This window comes from Gouania willdenowi, chromosome 7 (assembly GCF_900634775.1).
Source record: "Gouania willdenowi chromosome 7, fGouWil2.1, whole genome shotgun sequence".
NCBI lineage: Eukaryota > Metazoa > Chordata > Actinopteri > Blenniiformes > Gobiesocidae > Gouania > Gouania willdenowi.
In genome coordinates this window covers 24,574,801-24,597,037 of record NC_041050.1, presented here as the reverse complement: position 1 = coordinate 24,597,037, position 22,237 = coordinate 24,574,801, and the positions used below count along the sequence as shown (strand labels likewise).

Genomic DNA, 22,237 nt, shown 5'->3' with positions numbered 1-22,237 from the left:
TTTTTTCAATACACTTTAAAATGACTGCAAACATCAGATATATTGGAAAAAGTGCAACTTTATTGCTGTGATTGTCCTCAAGAGTTAAAATGCATAGAACAATCCAAAAATAAAAAACTATTTCAAGCTTTAACTCAGGTTTAAGCAAAAGTGCAACAGTAACTTCACAGTAACTTAAATTTTCTAATTAAGAAATCAGATAACAATTTTATAACATATAACATCCTAATTAAAAAAAATGATAAACTCTCCCCTAAGCATCTCAGCATCGTGTGAATAAAAAATTAAACATGCCTGTGGCACACATAGCCTACTCAAAGGGTAGACAAATGTAAACAAAGAGGGGGCTGGCTCACATCGCGGATGGAATGCAAAAAAGTCCGAAAAAACTGTGGTGGTCAAAAAACAGAATTTTTTTTTTTTTTTTTTTTTAAACTCAAATTTGCAAAATAAAAATCGTTTTTATCTACAAATTCAATAAATCGATTAAATTTTTTTGCCCAGCTCTAGGACAGGTAGATAAAACCACAGCGATTGTAGCCTGTGCCCGGCCCCGGTCTAAAAAAGATTGGTGATTGTGTGGTACTGATGTTGGTTTGTCCCAAACTTCACAGATCTTACTGTCCCCATGAATCAACCTCAAGTGCAAAGGTCCCTCAGATTCAGTCCATTGGACAGAGCAGTGCCAGTGGGCATTTTGACTGAGAAAGAAAGACCCTGTGGAGAACCACTTCTCCACCTGATTGTTCTCTGTTTTTTGTCCTACAGAAAGATGCGTCCAACAAAAGAGTGGGGGCCGTATTGTCCCAGTGGGTACAGATATGAGTTGACCATCCAGTAACCTACATCAGGCAGGAAAGGCCATCATGGGGAGGTAACTCATGAAGAGACTCTGCGTGTGATTGATCACAGGTGTAGCGCATGTGATTAATCACACCGGCTTCATATTCCAGGGAACGACTGGAAAAGGGAAGAGTTACCGGCAGTCTGCCTGAGTCAGAGGACTGACACTCCTGTAGAGGACTAACACCATGAGAGGATTGATACTCCTGCAAAGAACTGTCACTCCTGCAGACGACTGACACTCCTAGTACTGACACTCCTGCAGACGACTGACACTCCTAGTACTGACGCTCCTGCAGAGTACCAAGTCACTTCATTGATGGTTTTTGGAGTGACTGTGTGCGAGTGAGTCTTGCCACACCCCCATGACACAAGGCAGAAAATGGTTTTCAGCCTCTGGTCTTCAGCACACATGCAGTATTATTTTTGTCTGAAATAATCTTTTATCTTACCTGGATCACATGTTTTACAGGTGAAGCACATCTTCAACCCGCTAGGATTAGGCAGGAACGTTCCTCCCACACAGGGCAGGCACGAAGTGCTGCTAGACTCTGAACAGTCACTTTTAACACGGTTCCCTTTTGAACACAAAACATAATTTAAAGCAGTTAAACATTTATTTTGATAAGATAAAACTTTATTGATCCCCCAGTGGAGTAAATTTAGATGTTGCAGCAGCTCCAAAAAAAACAGGGGAACAGGAAATATAACAGTATCAAACAATAATTAAATAAGGGAAGAAAAAATACAATACAAGAAAAAATACATAAACATAAACACTATGTACACTTTGTACACTTTCGCTTGTGGAGAGACAGATCAGAAAGAAACACAATGTGAGCAGTATTAATAAGATTGATAATTATTTAGTGGTGATGCTGTTGAACAGTCTGACTGCAGATGGATAAAATGACCTGCGGTAGCACTCAGTCTTGCAGGGTGGATGTCTATCTACTGCTGAAGGAGCTGCTCATAGCCCCCACAGTGTCATGGAGAGGGTGAGAAGAGTAGTCTATGATGGATGTCAGCTTCACTAACATCCTCCTCCCACCCACCTCCTCTACAGAGTATAGAGGACAGTCCAGGACAGAACTGGCCCTCCTGACCGTCACTTTTGGTGTTTTGGTCTTTCCCAGGGCTCCGTCTTCTCTTTATCATCTTACCCACTGCCTTTCAGAAATTAAAGACTGGTTCTCCTCCAACTTCATTCAACCTAATTGCAATATAACAGAACTCCTCCTCAGTGGCACCAAATCCATCCTTTCCAAAGCTGGCTCTTTCTCCCTCACCATTGACAGCTCCACCGTGTCACCCTCCCCTCAGTCTGGATGTCATCCTCGACAGCTCCCTATCATTTCACTCCCACATTAATAACATAACCTGGTCTGCATATTTCCATCTAAGCAACATCCTGGTTCACAGCTCCGTCACTTCCCGGATCGATTTTTGCAACTCACTCCTTTTTGGTGTCCCTCACAAATCCCTCCATAAGCTCCAACTGGTCCAGAACTCTGCAGCTCGTCTCATCACCAGAACTTCCTACTTTCGCCTGTCCTTCAGCTGCTCCACTGGCTCCAAATCAAGTTCAGATTCATCTTCAAAATCCTCCTGTCTGACCTCATTCATATTGTCACTCCCTTTCACTCCCTCAGGTCTTAATCTTGCATCCGCCTCACTGTACCTACTGCCCACCTCAGTACCATGGGGAGCAGAGCTTTCAGTTGCTCTGCTTCCAAACTCTGGAACTCCCTCCAGTTTTTCTGAGAGTGTTTGTTTATTCTGTTTTTGAGTCTGGCCTCTTGTGTTAACTCTTGTCTTTCTGTTTCCTGGGGGGTATTTCATCAAAGTGTTCTTTGTGGAGCCAGGCTTACGGTTTAAACCTGGTTCAGCTAAGCCGTCCGTGACCGTGCTGGCTTTTCCCATTCCATCAAACTCTTCTCAGCTTGAAGCTCTCCAGCTGAGCCATGCCAGCTGACAGTGTTTAGCATAAGTGCTCGTCTTCATAAGACCCACGAGATCGATCACAGATTTAATGATTAGAGAGTGACGGCGCACGCGCTGCAGCTTTTACGATGAATAAGCAGCCAATAGAAACCAATGCTGAGATCAGCAGGACGTGATGTCATCTGTTACTGAGCAGTGAAAATAAATGACGGACACGTTAAAAAAAAGTTTCTGTGGTTTGATCGTTTTAAAAGTAGTAAAGGGTTAAACATGGTGTTATTTAGTCAATTTTTTTACAGAAAAAAACTTAAGCAAACTCATGATCACACACAGATCATGAGTTTGATAAGTTTTTAACACCTGTCAGCATTTATTAAAAGAAATGCTGTAACTCACAATTCAATAATATGTAATTTACGAGACTTGTGTTTGATGAATAGTTTGTTGAACTCCACTAAACGTTAAATTCAAATGAACGAAGGGAGCAACGGTGCTGTGTCCGCCACTGGATGTCACGTACAACACTGCAGACACTTCAGGTGCAGGTGAGCACTGAGCAGCACGCACATCCCGAAAAGCAATAGTGTATTTTTGTCATTAGGGAACCTTCACTCTGCCCTGTCTGTTCCTGAACAGCCCCTCTCTCTGTATTCAAAGCTTTCTCATTATTAATCTCTGATTAATAAATAATTAGTGTTTTAAAGCATTACTAAATTACTTCTTTCAAAATGATGACGTGTGTTGTGTGCTCACCTTAATACTTAATTAGGTCGTGCACTCTGAATTAAATCAATACAAGCACTGTCTCGGTTGGTTTCTTTATTACACCGGGGACAGTCAACCATTAACATACATGTGGCTCTTTTTCCGGCTCCACCCAAAACATCACTTCCTCATACATCATCAGAACCAATACATAACATCCCCCTTTTCCTTGGAATCAGAGTTTACCTTAACATAAATGTATCTTTATTATTTTCATCATCTCCTTGTCTAAATTCAGGTGTTTTCCTTTATTTATGTATTTATTATTCTTTAAGCAGCCTCACAACACACAAGCAATGTTTCTTAAAACCACAAACCTTTAACCTTTTCTATGCTCTTTTTTTTTTATATAGAGCCCATATTATCATCTCATATGGCATTGTTTATTTCACCACAAAATCACGGAACCTCTCTGGTATGTTTGTAACTCTCTGAGGTCTGATTGCTATTTGTTTCTCCTGACCCTGAGTGCCCTCTTGTGGTGTTGGAGTGTAAGCATCAACATTTTTATCCACTACACTTTCCTCTTTTCAGTCAATATATTTTCTTCTTTGGTCTCATCTGTTTCATATTTCTTTACATGTGTTGTGTTCCGGCCATAACGAGCTCCAGTTGATGGTTCCACCACGACTTGGTTTCCAGTTTTGCACAAAAGTTTGTGTGGTGTTGCGTTAAATGGTGTTGTAAAGTTGTCCATTTTTTCTTGTTGGACTAGTACTGTGTCACCCACCTCAACTTTTGAATACCGAGCTCCCCTCTTCATCAGCATATATTTTAGATTTTCCTTTCAGCTCAGCGTCCCTGTCGCGTACATCCAAAACAGTTGCTTTCTCACGAATGTCTGGTAATTTTCCGATTGAACAAGAGTACTGCTGGACTTTTGCCTGTGATTGGGTGTTCAATGCTGCGATAAACAGTAATATATTTTATGTTCTGTTTTCCCGCGACGTGCATCATTTTAAAGTCATAAGGTTGTGGTCTAAGAACACACCTTTCAATCCGTGCACATGGTTTTGACCTTTTGTTGTATATGACTTGTAATGGCTTGTGGTCTGTGATTAGGTCAAATATTCTACCATACACATATGGATGTAGTCTTTCACATGCCCAGACAAGTGCTAGGGCCTCTTTTTCTGTTTGAAAATATCTGCGCTCACAATTTGTTAGGCTACGACTTCCATATTCTGTTCCTGTATTAGCACTGCACCCCAAACCTACTGGGCTAGCATCTGCAATGACTTTAGTAGGAGCTTCTTTGTTAAAGTACGCTAAGGTACCTGCCCTGGCGAGTTCAGCTTTTAAACTTTCAAATGAATGTTTAAGCTCTGGTCCAAATATAAATGTAGTCTCTCTCCTTGTTAAACGTCTCAGTGGTTCTGAGAGTGTAGCAAACTGTGGTATAAACCTACTGCAGAAGCCTACCAGTCCAAAGAAGCTTCTCACCTCTGCAGCATTCTTCGGCTCCCTGGCCTCCACCACAGCGCTCACTCTTTCCTCTGTTGGTCCAATGCCCTTTTGTGATATTAATATTCCCATAAATACAAGTCTGTTCATGTTAAACTGGGACTTTTCTGGGTTTAGTATCGATCCACAATCAGAAACTCTCTTTATTACAGACTGCAGGAGCACATCATGTGTTCCCTGGTCCGAATGATCACATCATCTGAGAACATCACTTCCTCATATGTCCTCACATCATCAGAACCAATACATAACAATGTGGTTTCATGAGACTGCATCTACAGCTTAAGCTAAGCCTGCTGCTTAAATCTGGTCGGGAGCAGGTTTGACCCACGGACTGTGTTACTATGGTAACTAAGGTGTTTTCTCTTTGATGAAACCGCCGTTCCAGTTAGAACCCGGCTTAACAGAGCCGGACTCTCAGGTTAAACCTGGACATCACCCTGAGCTGGGTTTGATGAAATACCCCCAGGTATTCCTGCTCATGTCTCCACTTCCCAGTGATGTCAGTGTGTTTGGGTTGTGAGTGATTAGCTGCCTCATGTTTTGCACCCAGGTGTGGCTCGTTCCCAATCAGGCCTCCTGTACTATTTAGCTAAGTGCTTGGACACAGAATGATTGCTGGTTCATTGTCAATGTTACCCTCCTTGTGTCCTGCTGCGTTTTGTTTCCTGCTCCTTGGTTTCCTCTTGCCTTTTTTTATTTTTTTGTTACATTGAGAATAAAAATGGACTCGAATTACCACCTTTACCCCTGCCTGCTGCCTCCATCTGTCACTGCATTTGGCTCCACATCCACACAATGTGACAACTGCAATACAAGTAAAAGTAGCTTATTTACAATAATATTACCTAAGTGAAAGTAATGAAGTAATTCATTGCATAAGAAATACATAAGTATTGAAAGTAATTAAAAATCTCAACCATAAATTTTATCATCATAAGTATATTCTGTAAAGAATTTCTTGATTTCTTGTTTTTGTTTCTGCACATGCTGTCGAAGGTCAACACTACAAGAAGTGCAATCTTTTTTAGACAGCAATGCATTTTTTCTTTTTTTTTGTTATTGCAATTAAATAAATTGCATTATTTTATTGCATAGTTGTGACCATCACCAGCCCTCCCTAAGGAAGGGTAAGAAACACTTTATTAAAGGGAGAATATAAAAAGAGAGGGCAGTGTTACACCTAGGTGAGGGGGAAGAGAGCAGGGAGGAGCGAATCAAGGTAGAGAAATGGAAGGGTGGGGAGGAGTTGATTACAGTAAAGTGAGAGTGAGATGTGAAGTTGTAGGAGTGAGGCTTAACTATAATGGTGGTGGCTGTGGGCAGAGGGAAGGAGTGAGTGGTAATACCTGAAACAGGTATTTGGGATCAACGTGTATAAAGTTAAGCCCACTACAAGTTTTATCCCACAGTCCAAGGCATGCTAGTGCATCGTAGACCGATGTATGTACAAGATACTGCCACTATAAACCCAAGCGCTGCCACGGACTCGAGGACCCAGCCAGAATAGCAGAAAGAGCGGGGGCCAGGGAGCCCAGGCAACCCACCCCCCCACAGCCGAGCAGCCCCCAGACGCCCCCAAGACACCAAGCCGAGAGGGCGCAAACCGCCCCCCACATACTCACCCAAAAAAGCATCTAGAAGCCGAGGAGCCGGTGCACTCCGCCACCGCCCCCAACCCCAAGGCCCCCCACCGACATCCACCCCACCACCCCCACACAGCCCCAGACGGCGCAAGGACAGTAGCCCAGGCCCTGCCGCCCACTGGACAGCGCAAGCCACAAGGCACACCCACCGGCGTGTGAGCGAACCGGCGGCCGCCACCGCAGGAAGGAGGCACTCCAACGGCACCCACCCAGTGCGGAACAGCAGTCCCCAACTAAGGGCACCCCGGACCCACCCACCGATACGCAGATAGCAGGACAGACCTACCAGGCAGCCGAAGGCAACTGCAACCACCGGAACAGCTAGCGCCGCCCCAACCCCGCTACAGGCGCCAGCACCCCCCAGCACGCCCACTCCCCACACTGGCAAGGCGGGCCGCCCCGGGCACACATCGAGGACAGCCCCCAAGGCGACCAGGAGACGAGACAAGGACCAAGCCACACCCATAGGAAAGAGGCACCCTCACTCCGCGCCGGGCCGACAGCACCCAGAGAGACCCCGCGAAGAGAGCCCCCAGCAGCACCCCCCCCACGCCTCCCGAGACCCACCGCACCATCCTGATGTATTTACATTCTATACGGTGGCCCAGCCATCAACAGAGGGATCAGGCCCCCACCTGACAGGCCCAAATATGTGATCTTACCCACTTTACCCACCTTACCCACCTTACCCACTTCCCTATTCCCTGTGTGAATGTGTGTGTTTAGTGAATGTATGAGGTGAAATATATGTGTATGTGGTGCAAATAGATCCGGAGGGTGGAAGTGGTAGTCGCACCCTCCGGGGGTGGTGTGTTGAGGTGCGATTAAAATTGGAGGGATTGGTAGGGCAATTTGAGGTGGGAATGCCACCCCCGCGCCACTACTCAGTAGCACAGGCGGTGGCACCCTCCACCCTCAGCCCCACCATCCAGCCCCCCAAGGGTTGGGTCTGTTGCGAGCCCGGCCTGTCCACATGGCGGGCCACCAGAGAGGGTAGATGGTGCAGACGGGCACGCGGCACAGCGGACCCCAGGAACGCGCCGAGCAGCACGGCCGGAGACCCACCCCGCAGCACCCCCCAGACCACATCGGCCCCACGGGGCACGGCGGCACCCCCACCACCCAGAGGCGGCCAGGCACCAGCCACACCCCCCAGCAGTCCAGGGGGTGACCCCCGCCGCACGCCAGCCCGAAGCGAAAGCCACAGCCCCCCCACCAGTACCCCGGGCTGACAGGAGCCCCCCAACACCCAACCCAGCAGGAGAGCAGGTGCCAGAGCAAAAGAAAAGGAGGAGGGGAGAACGAGACAGAGGGACAGAGAGCAAGGGGAAAGAGCGGCAGAAAAACACGCAGGTCTCTCTCTTCATATGCGAAACTTGGTGATATTACAGCCTGTGCAGCAGTACAGGGGAAGCATTTACTCCGTCTCCGGGTCTTAGTATCACCCGTCCGATGAAGCCGTTCCGTTTGCTGATCTGCGCGTGTGTAATAAGTCTGTGTCCATGTGAATGTGCGCATGTTTATGCCTCCGTCAATCCACTCTTTTCATTATATCCATGTCTTTTAAGCGTTTTATTAAATAGTATCAGCTCTAGTTCGGGCCGCCGCCATCTTGGATTACGTCATCACCAGCATGTCATTGCCGCAAGTCGCGCAAGCTCAGAATGACCGGAATTAACTTAAAGCGGAATTTAAGAAGTTAAGTGTTTACTAGAAAGAGGAATTATTTAATTCCTTAAAATGAAACTCTGAAAGACATCAGATTTCTGTCCATGCTGCTCAGACTGACGTCCAACTATTATTATACTATGTACAACGTAAAGCCACAGTTTCATCAACACTACAAGAGTAAATAATAAGGGAAACATTGATGACCGATGATGATGGCCACTAATGTGCGCTGATCATTTCTGAATGTAGGAATATAAGAAATTAATAAAATCAGGCTTTCCACACAAATGTTAATCTGTCGTTAGTATGAGGGGGAAAAGAAAGATTCTAACTGTGGCTCAGACATAAAAAAGGGGCTGATCCTCACACTGCAATAATCTGATCAAATCAACTTGTTAAAATGTTTTTCAACAAAAGCCTTTCAATTAAAAGTGTGATTTATCATTTTCACAGATTTCAATGACATTTACAAGCGTTAGGAAAACTCCATGCTCCGTGATTTCAGGACAGCCCAAAAAAAATGACACCATGGCCCAGTCCGCCTCCTTGGTTTCAGACCACCTTCATTGACAGACTTCCATGCTTTGGGTCGATTTATGAGTGGTGGGCGTGTCAGGAGCCTGGACTGGAGCATACACGCAGGAGATAGGCGCCTAACTGCAGGCGCGTAAAAAGACACCTAAGACCAGACTGAAGAATAGGGCCCAGAATGAACAGAGGGCTGTTCGAAACATTTAACAATTAATGGAATGAAGTGTTGTTTAACACACTCAAAAGAACTGTGTTTTTAACACACAATAAAGCATATTTCAATTACTTTTTGTAACATTTGAGCAAAATCGAGGTATATTTAACAACAACTTGTAAGGATTTTCCCCTGATCTGGGTCACGGCACCAATTTCGTAAGGCTTTTCTCTGCCATCTTCCCAGATCTTTTCATTTAACAGCTCAGAGGACAGATGACAAGAGTAGTTCTATTTCTCAGTGTAACTCATTATAATTAGTCACAAGCAAAGTTTTAGCAAGCCTGCTGTTCCTGCAAACAGCTCACGTACAGGTGAGTATCAGAAGCAAGAGTGTGTGGAAAGAGATTTTTGGGAGTATTCTTGGGCTCGTACAATGAGGAAGATGGCACAAACGTGTTTTGGCTGATTTATCACCATGACCAGTCCATCCGACTGCTTCATGACCTTGAGGTTATGTGAAAACAGTGCACAATGTGTGTGTGTGTGTGTTGGAAACCAAAGCAACAGAGAGTCAGGGCATACAAGACACAAACACTGAAAAATACAGAAATAAAAGAAATTCTTCAAACTAAACAACTAATGAAGCAAGGTTCAGTGCTTCTTTTGTGTAGCCAAACAGACTTAATCATTCCAGTATTAAACCGCTGTTTTTAAGATACTTATGTTTTAATTTAAAAAAAAAAAAAAAACCCTCAAACCTAGGCCTGAGGTACGACCACCTTGCACATGCGAAGTATCTTCGTCTTTCTCAGGGTCCGTCTCTGTGAAGCGATCGTCCAAACAACAACACAATGAGACGTGATTCACCTCTATCTGGTTTGCTCTTGCACTAATGAGCATGACATATTAAAGGTATCACAGTAGGACAGGGACAAGCTATATGAGCATCAACACAAACTTAATTTTCAAATAAAACTGGAGTGATGGAAAAACGTGCACAAGAAAGAAAAAGTAGAACTGACTAGAGAACATCTATAGAAAAGTAATGAAGTGAAAAGTAGGCCTGGGCCGATAATTGATAAATCAATTAACCGGACGGTAAATAAAAATTAACTCGGTAAGTTTGCCGGGTTTGATATATTTCCATATGTATGTGTATTTGGTGGCGCACCTGTCGGCTGCAGAGGCTAGTGTTAGCAATGGATATTAAACAGCAGATAACTCAGTCAGTTCTAATAATTTCTCAGTGAACCTGCAGCGTAATTACTCTAAAATAGTAAACCACCGCCAGGCAATCTTAGGTTTAGGTAAATCAAACAGTTATAGTCCGGTAGATGCGGCAACTCTGGACCTACAATGTAGCTTCGGATTGCTACGCCGGCTACACCCAGCGGACTGTGAAGCAGCGGAGCCCCGTACCAGAAGAGGAGACGTAAGCGGTGTGATCAGAAGCAGAAGCGGAGATGCTGAGCAGGGCTAGCAACCAAGCTAAGTCTGTATTTTGTTTTCCTCGTCTTTCGCCTCCAAACAGGCTGGATGACAAGGGGGTTCACCCTCAGCACCTGCATGTTTGTTCCATGAGGGAATGAACGAAGTAAACTCGAAACTATTTGGTCCAATCTGTATAGTTTAAGACTGAATGAAAATGGAACAGAATGAAACAGGGGGAGGCGGGGCCGCTAGCATTTTTGTTTACAAAGATTCAAACTGGATTGGAAGTGTTACCTGTTAAGGAATGTACAACTATATACCTCTGTGCCTCAATGATGAATATTTATTGCAAGTGCAATTTTGTTTTTTGAGAGAGACTTGATAAATCATTTTATTTATTGCTTTGGTTGTGTGCGGTTTTGCATTTGAGGTGTTTTTTTTCTTAACAGAGACAGGGTCTATTGTGTTGTTTTTTGTTTGTGATGTTTATTAAAGTGCATTTTTTTACTAACAGAGACTGAGTCCATTTTATTTTAATTGTTTGTTTTATTTGTTTAAAACATTGAAAAGTTCTTGACATTGCAATTACAATGGAAAAAAATACTGAGACATACAAGTTGATTGCATTTGAAACGATGTACTTGCGTTATTATGATATATCATTACATTAGTTTTTAATTTGATCTAAAAAAATGTCGACATCAATATCGTTTATCGGCAGTAATTTGTGGGACAACATATCGTCCAGCAAAATCTGTTATTGGCCCAGGTCTAGTGAAAAGTAATTAGTTGTATCTCACCTACAGGACACTTTGGGCAGCAATCCATGTCCACTTTGTACTCTGATGGATGACACTCAAGGGCGTGACCAAAGAACAGTCTCAACACAATTATCTGTCAACACAATCACAAAGTTTTCCTCTCAATGAAACACTCAGGAAATATCACACAAGCTTCAATTAGAGAATAAAAACAAATGGAACAAGATTTAGATAAAGTGTTAGTAAGGTTTAGCAGGCAGTGTATAGACTTCAGGAAGTCAAGTCCCAGTATATACGGGTGGTGCACCTCTGCTACCTACACAAGGAAACTCACTGCCAGTTGTCCAACACTTATCAGGACTCTTCCTCTTCCTGTCATCGGGGCCAGCTCACCTGTCACTGTCTGCATCATTAATGAACACTGACAGCCAACAAAAGTGCAACAGCAACTATTATTAACTCATTGGCTGCCAGCCATTTTCAGAACGGCTACGTTCCGGCCAGCCATTTTAGAGCATTTTTTGACTGATTTTTAAAGACCCACAGAATATTTTGTACAATGAATCTGAAACCAAATTATAAACCTGCCATCTACATGGCACCAGTTGGTCACTACATCATAGTACAAGTCTGATATTCATAGAACTCTGTCACCCAGTCTCCTAGCAACCCCTGTTATAAAGCACAATTGATGTACATATACGTCACTGGCAGTGAACGTTTGGATTTGAAATGACATATATGTACGTCAATTAGGGCTGGGCGATATATCGAATATACTCGATATATCGCAGCTTGTAGTCTGTGCGGTGTTGAAAATGACCATACCGTTAAACTCGCGGACTTTTTTTTTTTTTTTTTTTTTTTTAAATATCTTAGTGGCATTATGCACAAAAGGTGCACTTAAATTTAGTGTTGTTTTGAAATGTCATCTTAATGACAACATGCACAAAAGGGCACTATTTGTTTTAAAATATTGTAGTGGCATTATGTACAAAAAGTGCATTTTAATTTTGTGTTTTGAAATGCCATGTGAGATGCATCCTGCACTAATGTCTTGTTTTGAAATGTCTCTGTGACAATTTTGCACAGAACGTGCACTTTCTGTTGACAATTTTATGTTTGAGCCACTCACTGTTTAATAAATACATATATGTCAACTTTGACTTAGTTGTGATAGCCCCTTTTTTGCATGAAAGTTTAAAATTGGCATATATTAATGCAGTATGATCAAGAATGTTTTAATGTAGACATATAGAATCATCATACTGGTGTGATTTTGTGCATCAAAGTGTTAATTCAAGGGTAATGCAAAATATCGAGATATATATCGTGTATCGTGACATGGCCTAAAAATATCGCGGTATTTATAAAAGGCCATATCGCCCAGCCCTAACGTCAATGGCAGGCAGTGAGTGAGTTAATAAAACACAACAGTGTGAACAGTCTGAATTTCATCAGGAAGTTTTGCATTTTTTTCAGTTGGAGTTATAGTCGTTAAGGTGAGTTTACTCAAATGAGTCACGTTCATGTTTGGTGGGAAACCTGTGCATTTTCATGGATTTATGAAACTCCAGAAACATTGGGACAGCACGTGAAAGGTGGATGGACTGACTGAATGGACAGACTAACAAGGTCATAACAGTGACAGACTGGCACTTAAGGTGTCACCCACAGACTTTTTTAAAGCACTGATTATTGGATTTTTGTTTTTCTATATCATATTTTAAAATTAACTCCCAACAAGATAAAATAACTTCACAGATTGTTAACCTGAATGATTGAAATCTTTAATAAATAATTACACCCAAACATCCAGTGAGTGTAACAGTGTGTAACACTTTACCAGTAAACGTGCTGTAAAAACGTGATTTGTCCGATTCATTTTTAGGCAGGCTCAGATGTTTCTGGAAACAAGAAGTCCATCTATTAACGTATGAATTCTGGAAGAAGAAAAAAAACCAACAACAATCAGCATGGTATTATTTGAAAGCCATATTAAAATAGATTACTACACTAAGCTGCAGAAAACATGACTGATTTGCTGAGTATTCTGCTAAAAGTTACAACAGAATGTATGTAATGTCAAACACAGTGAAATAAATTCAGCTTATAACAGTGTTTCTTAACCACACAGGCTGCCAAAGCACACGTGTTATGCACTTGCGAGACTTCACAAACAACTGACAACATGAAGACCTTGGTCTAATTTTGTGTGGTTCCCAACATAAATATACAAAATAATAAAACATGCAAAATAACATGTAAAGATATTCATTATTATTCAGAAAACAACTACAAAAACTCACAAAATTAACAGAACAATACAAAAATAATTACTGACAAAAAAATTCCAAAAAATACACAAAATTATAGAAAAACACACTGTTATGGCAATTATTATATTCATCATTGTATCGTCAAATGTATGTTCATGTGTACAATTTGTCATGTTTTAATACATGATGACTCCATTACTCTTTGCACTTTTGAACAGCTGAGTCATGTTAGATTAAACAGTACAGATCATATTGTACTCAGTGCAACACAGAGTCTCTGCTGAAGCCCAAACTCAAACTCACATGCAGATATACACGCACACACACACACTATCAAGGATAGATAAGAGTGGCGCCCAACCTTCCTCATAATATACACGTCTTCATCATCCTCAAACGTTTCCACTGTTGGGCATCTGACTCCCTCCTTCTACTCACCTCAGGGTGGAACTTTTTCTGTTATCTGTATAAAAGCTTAAGCTGTGAAACTGTTAGTTAGAGTGGGTCTTGCCCTTTTGCTCTGCCAGGAGCCTTTTGACCATCCTTGTTGGGGCCTGCTTTTCATTCTTTCAGGATGGAAGCTTCTTCTTTTACTCCTTTTTTATTTAATTTTATAATAAATCTTTTTTATAAAATCATCAATGCTTCGACTGGACTTCATCATTCAACCAGAGCAATAAATCACGTCTCCAAATGAGGTCAACCGCAAATTTGTCGTAACAACACAATAGGACAGCAAAAATACACAAAATTACCACAAAAATAATCAGACAAATATACAAAACAAGAACTGAAATACACCAAATGACTCCTAAAACATTACATTGCCACCAACTATTTCAGGTGACATATTTTGACAGTCAAAATATGTGTCACCTGAAATTGTTTATTTGGTTTGTCACTCATTTCCTCCATAGCTACAGTGAGGACATATTTTGACAACTGGTCTATTTAAATATCAAAATATTTAAATAGGCCAGTTACCTGTGGTTTTCCATGTTAGGACAGCTAATCAGTTGTATCATTTGAAATACATAAAAACTATAATTTATATTGAACTTTTCAAACAAATCAAATACAATTCAAAGTAGAAGTGATGGACAAAACGTAGGATGTAAAAACGATTTAGAAAACGTCAAAATTAAATTAGACAAAATAAATGTTGGGTAGTTAAAATAATAAGATAATAAAAGCAATAACAATAATCATAGAACAATTAAATATTAGTTAAAAATAAACAACGTGATTATAGTAAAACAGTAATATAATAAAAATTAGAATAAAATATGTAATGATTATCAACAGTAAAATATTGATAAAACCAAATGTGATTAAAAAATAATGTCTAAGAAAGAATCTATACAACTTTTCACGTGACGTCAGCACTTGACTTAGCAACGCACCCCACCATTTTAAGAGTGATAATCATTTGCCTGACAACCGCTATTTACCGCTGATTTTGCAGTCTGGCTGATTTTTTATCGTATAATGCCCAAATCCTGCGTAGTATATGGCTGTCATAACCACGCCTGGCTGAAGGAAAAGATAGACTTTTACAGAATACCGACAGAAAAAGGCCAGAAACGGAAATTATGGATCCAAGCACCTCTTTCCCGCCATAGTCCCGTATTAGTATTTTCCTGTAAATATCCCGTATTTTAATGTAATAATAATTAAAAGATGCCTTTGTTAAGATTGTATATATCTGCGCTCTTATGCTGTGTGGCTGTGTTGTAGAGGTTGGATGTTGTAGCGCATGTTCTCCCCTTGGGGTGCTCTGATGCTGTGTAGTGTTTAACACCGCAGCAGTTGTGTGTTCAGAAGAAGAGAATAAAGTATCCTTGGAGAGAGGACGTTTATGATCGGACCCGATGAAAGTGTCGTTCATGTGCACACATAAAGTACTCCATTAAGCTCAACACCTTAACAGCCTTATTAAACTGAACGTCGTCACTATCCTCGCGAGAACTGCCACCTGAAATGGCCTGAGTGACAGTTCTTTAAAATAAAATGGACAAGCATCCAGAGGGACGAGGTCAGTGTGGTCAGCTTGAGACTATTTCACATGTTTTATTGTCCTGTGTCCAGAACTCTGATGAAAGAGGAATGTTATTTAAAGAACTTTCAACCCTTGGACTTACAGTGATTTCAATTAATTAATGTAATTAATTAAATCGAATGTTTTCGCCTAGAATATATTTGCGTTTAATAGTCGTGAGGTATCTTCTCTCCACCAACCTCTACATGTGAAAATAAAATGCAGTGATTCTATTGAACAGAAGAGGGCAGCATTACGCTTTTTTAGTGTACAGCCTACTAGAAGCCATTAGAAGAAGAAGGAGGAGCCGTCTGTGCAATACCCGCCCCTAAGTGCTAAAACTCAACATCACCGCTCACGTAGACATCACAGAAGTAACATCGAGCGCGCAGAAAGTGGTCTAACTGTGCAAGATTACAGTATTCGTGCGCTTGGGTTTTTGGCACTAAATTGACGTTATACCAGTGATCAAGGCAGGAAGTGTGTGAGTGGACATTGGAAATAGTCTCTGCACTCTGACCGTAATGCCCAGTATTGAAGCGCAACAGCATTTGAAGCTCGGAATGTCACCGCAGTGGAACAAACGCTTAAAAACGTGTTCTGTCCGCTCACATCGAAACAGCTGCCTTCAAACTACGGACAGAATCATTTTTTACAAACCTATTGGTGAAGAAATAAGTAGATCTCCGTGTTTACGATGTAAACACTCCTCTGCGGAAATGGTGACGTCAAAGAGACGTCGGGGCTTAATGTGAGCTGTTGTTGTTGTTGTTTTCATGCTGAGATCTTACCGTGAAACATGCAGAGTTTAGACCTCATAGTCCAACCAAAGACCCAACAGCAGAATCTGCACAGTCTGTCACAACAACATGGAACATAAACATTACGTCTCACCGTAAAAATAACTTTCACTTTCTTAAGGTCGTCCGTTCCAGTGCTGCACTCTTCTTCTGTGGTGTCCAGCTCTGCAGACACACCCTTCTCAACTTTTCACCCTGTTCCATTCAACGGTCACAGCTCTTTTCTTTCTTCTGTTGGGTTTTATACTATTTACATGTGCTCTGGTCCCTAGAGGATCTACACTGCCGACCAGTCTGGTCACTGGAAGCTACACGCCCGGTTCTTTAATGCTGGAGGAAGACACACATTTATAACCATACACGTATAATGAAGATGAAGTCAAGGAATGGATTTAACACCATTTATTAAAGATACGATTTACGAGTAAGTGAGATACTATTCGGCGCCGCCTCTGAGTCCCTTCACCATGCGGAGATCCAGAAAAAGAGAGCGAGCTTAGGTTTTTGTCCCCGGCTTTATCTCTGACTCTTCCACCTGCCATGACTGTGAGCCATACATATCACCCATCCAAGCATCGGTGAAGAGGTGGGTGGGAGCTATTTTTAATTAACCACCCATTTTTTACCACATTTTTTGAGTAGTCTGCATCAGAGCTCCCCCTGCCTCTCTGTCAGAAAGGCTCCAGATGTTTTAAGTTATCAAGCTAAGTCATTATTTCTGTGTCCACCTTAAGAGTTGACGTTAACTCACCCGTTCCACCTTAACAGCGTGAGCACTGATCAATAGCAGCTGCAGTGGAGAATAAACTCTGGTTAAGTTTACTTTCTTTATCTTTAAAGTGTTGGTGTGTACGGAAGCGTAGAGCTGCCACAGGTGAAAATATATTTTTGAACACTATATTGTACAAACATGATAGTATATTGTACGTCCAGATGGTGGAGGTAGTGGATTTAAGCCAGGGGTTTAAGAATCAGAATCAACTTTATTGACCAAGAGTGTATGAATACACACGAGGAATTTGTTTTGGTGACCTGTGCTCTCTCAGATAGTGTAACATTAAATAATAACAATCAACTAGAATAAAGAAAAATAAATTAAAAAAAAGAAGTATAAACATAAATATAAGAGTAGTTAGACTAATATGTGCAAACTAAATAAAAATAACAAGATAATAATAATAGTAATAATAAGAGTAAAAGGAGTAAGAAAGTTGACGTACACATGCAGTGATAGATGAGTGTCAAAACATGGATTCTCCACTATCACAGTTTCTGTGTAATTTTTGTGTGTCTGAGGAGTTCTTTTCCCACATGGAGGACAAACATCTTCTTTTTCTTGGGGCCAGGGAAGGGCGTGTTTTAAGGCAGCCTGGGAATGGGTGTGTGCGCGCTGTATTATATACTTCTCATCATCAATCCGTTTTTTTGCAGCTTTCTCATTTTTCAGTTTCAGGGGTCTGCTGGTGACCATCTGCAGCTGTCATCGGGTTCTAGGCTGGGCGGGGGTACATCCTGGATAGTTCCATACTCTTAAGCTTTCTCCTCAGAGTGTTCATAGTATTAATAATATCATCCTCTGAAAGAAGCATCAGCAGGATTTCTCCATGCCTCAGCCCAAGCATGAAGTAGAATTTGATCAAATCCTGCAGCCATCGTCTTATAAAATTTTGAAGGTTAATCAAGACGCTTTCAAATTATGTAATTATATTGTACAAACAATATAATATCACATTTGTACAATATAAGTGCATTGTTTGTACACTATAATATCACATTTGTACAATAAAATTATATTGTTAATACAATATAGTGATCCAAATAAATATTTTCACCTGTGGCAGCTCTACACTTCCGTAGGTTGTTGGATGTAAGGACACTATTTGGTTAATTATTGAGTGAGTGTCTGCTATAACTTTTGCTTTTACACGTTACTAAATGTATAGCGTTTATATTGTGTTAGTCTGCTGTCTGTTTAGACATGCCCAACATACGTGTTTGTTAGCACCGCCATTTTATTGTGTTGATTGACAGGTGCATCGCAGCCTGCCTTAGATCTCTACATAAGCTAAATTGATGCCATTTTAGGTTAATCTTGAGACTAAAGTCCACGCTCTAAGTCCAGCTCATAAACCTTCGTTCTCATCCGGCCTTTAGTTGGTGCTGTTGCGAAAAAAACAGTTGGGTCCTAAACCGAGGGTCTTAACTCAATGGGTCCTAGATCGATGGTTTACAGTGATGCAAACATATACTCCTCAGCCCCCCACCCACATAACCTGTATCAGTGATCCATGTGTCTGGGACGGGTGTGTCGCAGAGTTAGTTACATGACTTGCTTCATGTGAAGCTACGTGTAGTGTGTAAACAATGTCCCTAAATATCACTCACATCTTTAAATTCTTTAGCGCTATTTAATTTTTAACTCACATATGTTTCCTTTTGTGACTGGTTAAACTGTTATTCTTGTCTTTTTTTCTCTTTTATTATTGTTTCCAAGAAACCACTGGAAAAAAAAATTCCATGTTTTGTGTAAACTATAACTGGCAATAAAACTTTATTTTAGTGAAAGTGTTTTGGTTGGATTATTGCTTTTGCTGAAATCTTTCATTTTCTCATACATCACACAAATAAATATAATCATAAACTAAAGTGAAAGTGAAAGTATTGACTTCTATACAGCATAGTCATGCATGCTGATGAATGACTTGAGATATTTGCAAAATGTTTTCAGGTTTTAGTGTCAATATTAAGTTTGTCAAAGCATAACAGGTTACATGTATTCTGATTTTTTAATTTTTTTTATTTGCAGAAATGCTGTACTTGAATTACCTTAACACTAGCATAACCAACTTAGCATCTGCATTGCTTCACCCCATGGATATAAATTCAGAGGGTCCAGCTCTTATAGTGGGGTCTCCTAACCCTCTTCCCCTGGTCAGGGGTCTGCAACCTTTACTCTCCAAGGAACCATTTAACCTCATCTCACCTGGATTAAAAAAATTACCATCTCAATGAAGACAATATAGTGAATTCAATTATATACAGTTAAAATTATATAAAATAATTAATTTAATTTTATTTATATTGATCATGTAAATGGCAGCTTAAAAACAGTTTAAAATAAAATTGATATCAAGAAATAAAACAGTATCTTCATATTCTTATGCATATTTTTAGTTAATGTATTTGAAAGGCTACAAAAAGTAACTTGAATTTGATAAAACATGATCATGTGATCAACACATGCTAATTGCTCATTTTTTGCTACACATAAAGCATTTAACCTGCACATTGGTGGTTAAATGAATCTGTCCCCACACAATTATAATGTCTATTTTCTTCCAGAATAGTGTTTTTGTTGGTTTAATTATCTTACCAAGGATTTAAAACTTAAGGTTATCCACAGGTGCAGGAAAAGTAAATGGTCTGTAGATGTTGCAGGAGGTGAAGTAGGAATGTGGACGAGTCATTGCACAACGTGATTTATTTTAGGTCAATTTGTTATAGCTTGATTTTATTTGTCATTAATCATTAATAGCCTCTGTAAAAAAAAACTTTATTTCAATAGTTTTTTTTTAAGCTATAGGGAGCCATTGCAAAAGACTCAAAGGGCCACATTAGGCCCCAGAGCCGCAGGTTGCAGACCCCTGCCCTGAGAGAACCACAGCTGAGCATCTGGCCTGGCATCAGTTGTGGTTCCTCCGTGCTGATTCTGATGCACGTGTACGCTCTATCACTGCGCTCAGCACGTTCTTCCTTTTTACTGCTGCTCTCAATGTGAGCGTGCACTCAGTGAAGGGCTCCTTATGCGTGGCTCCGTTCGCAGACCGCGCGCACTCCAAAGGAGAACATTGGTGTTTATACTCGGTGCATTCACCGTTGCAATACCAGCAGCCAAGTTGAGAGGGCGTGCACTGTCTCCTCACCCGCAGCGCAGAGGGAGAGAGAGAAGGAGAAAGAAGTGCACTCTGTGGAACGTGACGAAGTGCAGAGCTGCTCCGTCCAAAATAAGGTCATCCATACGCACTCGCACAGATGCGTCGAGATAACATTTTCACTCGCACACACTGAAAATGTACTCGCATATGCGACCATTTTGGTCGCACTCTCGAGCCCTGCTGCCAAAAGTTATAACAAATAAGGTAGAACAATATCAAACATTATCAGAGGAAAGGAGGCACATCCAAATTTGTTCGGCCCATTTCTTGTCAGGAAAGTGAATTGTTGATAGCAGCAGCTGTTAACTAATTTTATAGTGTGATGATAATATAATTAATATCAAGCTACTGCATGTGGCATTATTGACTTAATATAATCAAATAAACAACCTGCTACAGTAGCAACACAGTTGCTAAAATGTGCTGTATTTCTCATTGTATTGCAGGTAAGAAGTCTGACTTTGTACCGTTACTGCATTACTTACTTGACGACTTAACACTGAATCTCCCTCACCCATCCACATACCATCTGGTTATAGGCCACCAAACCTTTATAAGATTTAAGGTAGACGTTATCAGGATACATAATAGACGGAAGACTTTCCGGGTCATCATTGATCCAAGACGAGGGAGCCAACTTGTGTGGCTCTGCACCACCAATAAAGCGTAACTTTTCCAAATATTGTGCTGTTTCCTGCAGACCAAGTCCTTCCCTGTATGCCTTTGCATCTATAACGCATTTTGAGGAGCTTTTCTGTGGTTTATCCATTGCAGTGTTAAACTCTGAGTGCCTTCAACATGTATTGTTTACCTCCGAGTGCTGCCAAAATGGCCGCACATCCGGGTTACTGCCCAGAATGTGACGTTGGTGAAAATATAGTTAACACAGATCACCAGGGGCCTCATTTACCGCATACCTGTCAAGTATCCCGTTTTAGCCGGGAAACTCCCGTATTTTACCCCTCCTTCCCGCCATCTTCCCGTATTAGTATTTTCCTGTAAATATCCCGTATTTTAATGTAATAATTAAAAGATGCCTTACTAAACTGAACGCTGTCACTAGCCTCACGAGAACTGCCATCTGAAATAGCCTGAGTGGCAGTTCCCACGAGATTAGTGCTGACAGCGGCAACAAACCCAGAAACGATTCAGAAAAGAGATGATGAATGAATGAAGAGGTTCTGGTGAAAAAAACAAAGAACTGGTGTAAATACGTTGTGAAATGTAACAGAGAGTTTATCTTCCTAAAGACCATCAGGATGTGATACAGTTACACGTTCTGTTACATTAATAACTGAGATTTTAACGTTTACCACAGCGGAAGGAACGACATAAGTCACCATGAAAAATCAGCCAATCACAAGCTCCACAAATATACACTGCTTTAAAAAAGTGTTAAAGAATGTAAAGTCTGCAACAAATGTGTCTAATAAGTCATTAGTGAATACCAGAGAACCACATGAGTGAGTATGAGAAATTATAAGATAATATATAATGAAAATAAAATGGTAATGACTAACTTAAAGACAAACAATTTGAAATGAACAGTAAATATGCAACATGTTGACTTGTATATAAACTGTAAGTATATTAAATAAACACGTGCCAACTATTCTAGGTCCAACTATTCTCTGACGCTGGTGACGTATCGATCATTTCCTGTTTACGCTCTACCACTGTTTGCAGCGTTCTACTACTGTGTTCTTCTAACGCTAATCAAACTTGTTGTCATTGATATTCTAGCCTTGAAAACACTTGTTTTAATTTTTTACCGTACAGTTAAATGTACGAAGGTTAAGTAAAAAGCAATCTCGCCTCTTAGAGGCAGTGTAATCTCCTTTAAACTTCCTTTTGTTCTTAGCTTAGCTTAGCTTAGCTTAAATTTAGCACCTTTGGCTTCTCTCTCCTCTCCTCCGCTGTCCTGCCCGGTGTGTCAGATGTTTAGTTACTCCTCGTCCTCCTTTAGGGACAAT

General features: G+C 41.0%; 1 protein-coding gene across 9 annotated transcripts in view; it reads right to left on the bottom strand.

The window, feature by feature from the left end:
* Window positions 1-17,207, bottom strand: part of LOC114466999 (tumor necrosis factor receptor superfamily member 14-like) — a 72,323-nt gene extending 55,116 nt beyond the window's left edge. For 4 of the 9 annotated variants that reach the window (XM_028452931.1, XM_028452932.1, XM_028452939.1 and 1 more), the window contains exons 1-4: window positions 16,321-16,475; window positions 13,059-13,155; window positions 11,252-11,345; window positions 1,296-1,421 (exon numbers count right to left, since the gene is read on the bottom strand). In XM_028452931.1, the coding sequence (XP_028308732.1) occupies window positions 1,296-1,421; window positions 11,252-11,345; window positions 13,059-13,097 (259 nt within the window). In that variant the 5' untranslated portion in view covers window positions 13,098-13,155; window positions 16,321-16,475. Of the gene's footprint in view, window positions 1-1,295; window positions 1,422-11,251; window positions 11,346-13,058; window positions 13,156-16,189; window positions 16,490-17,080 lie in introns of those variants that run through there. The other 5 variants (XM_028452933.1, XM_028452940.1, XM_028452934.1 and 2 more) reach the window with 5 other exon arrangements.
* Between the last annotated feature and the right edge of the window lie 5,030 nt (window positions 17,208-22,237).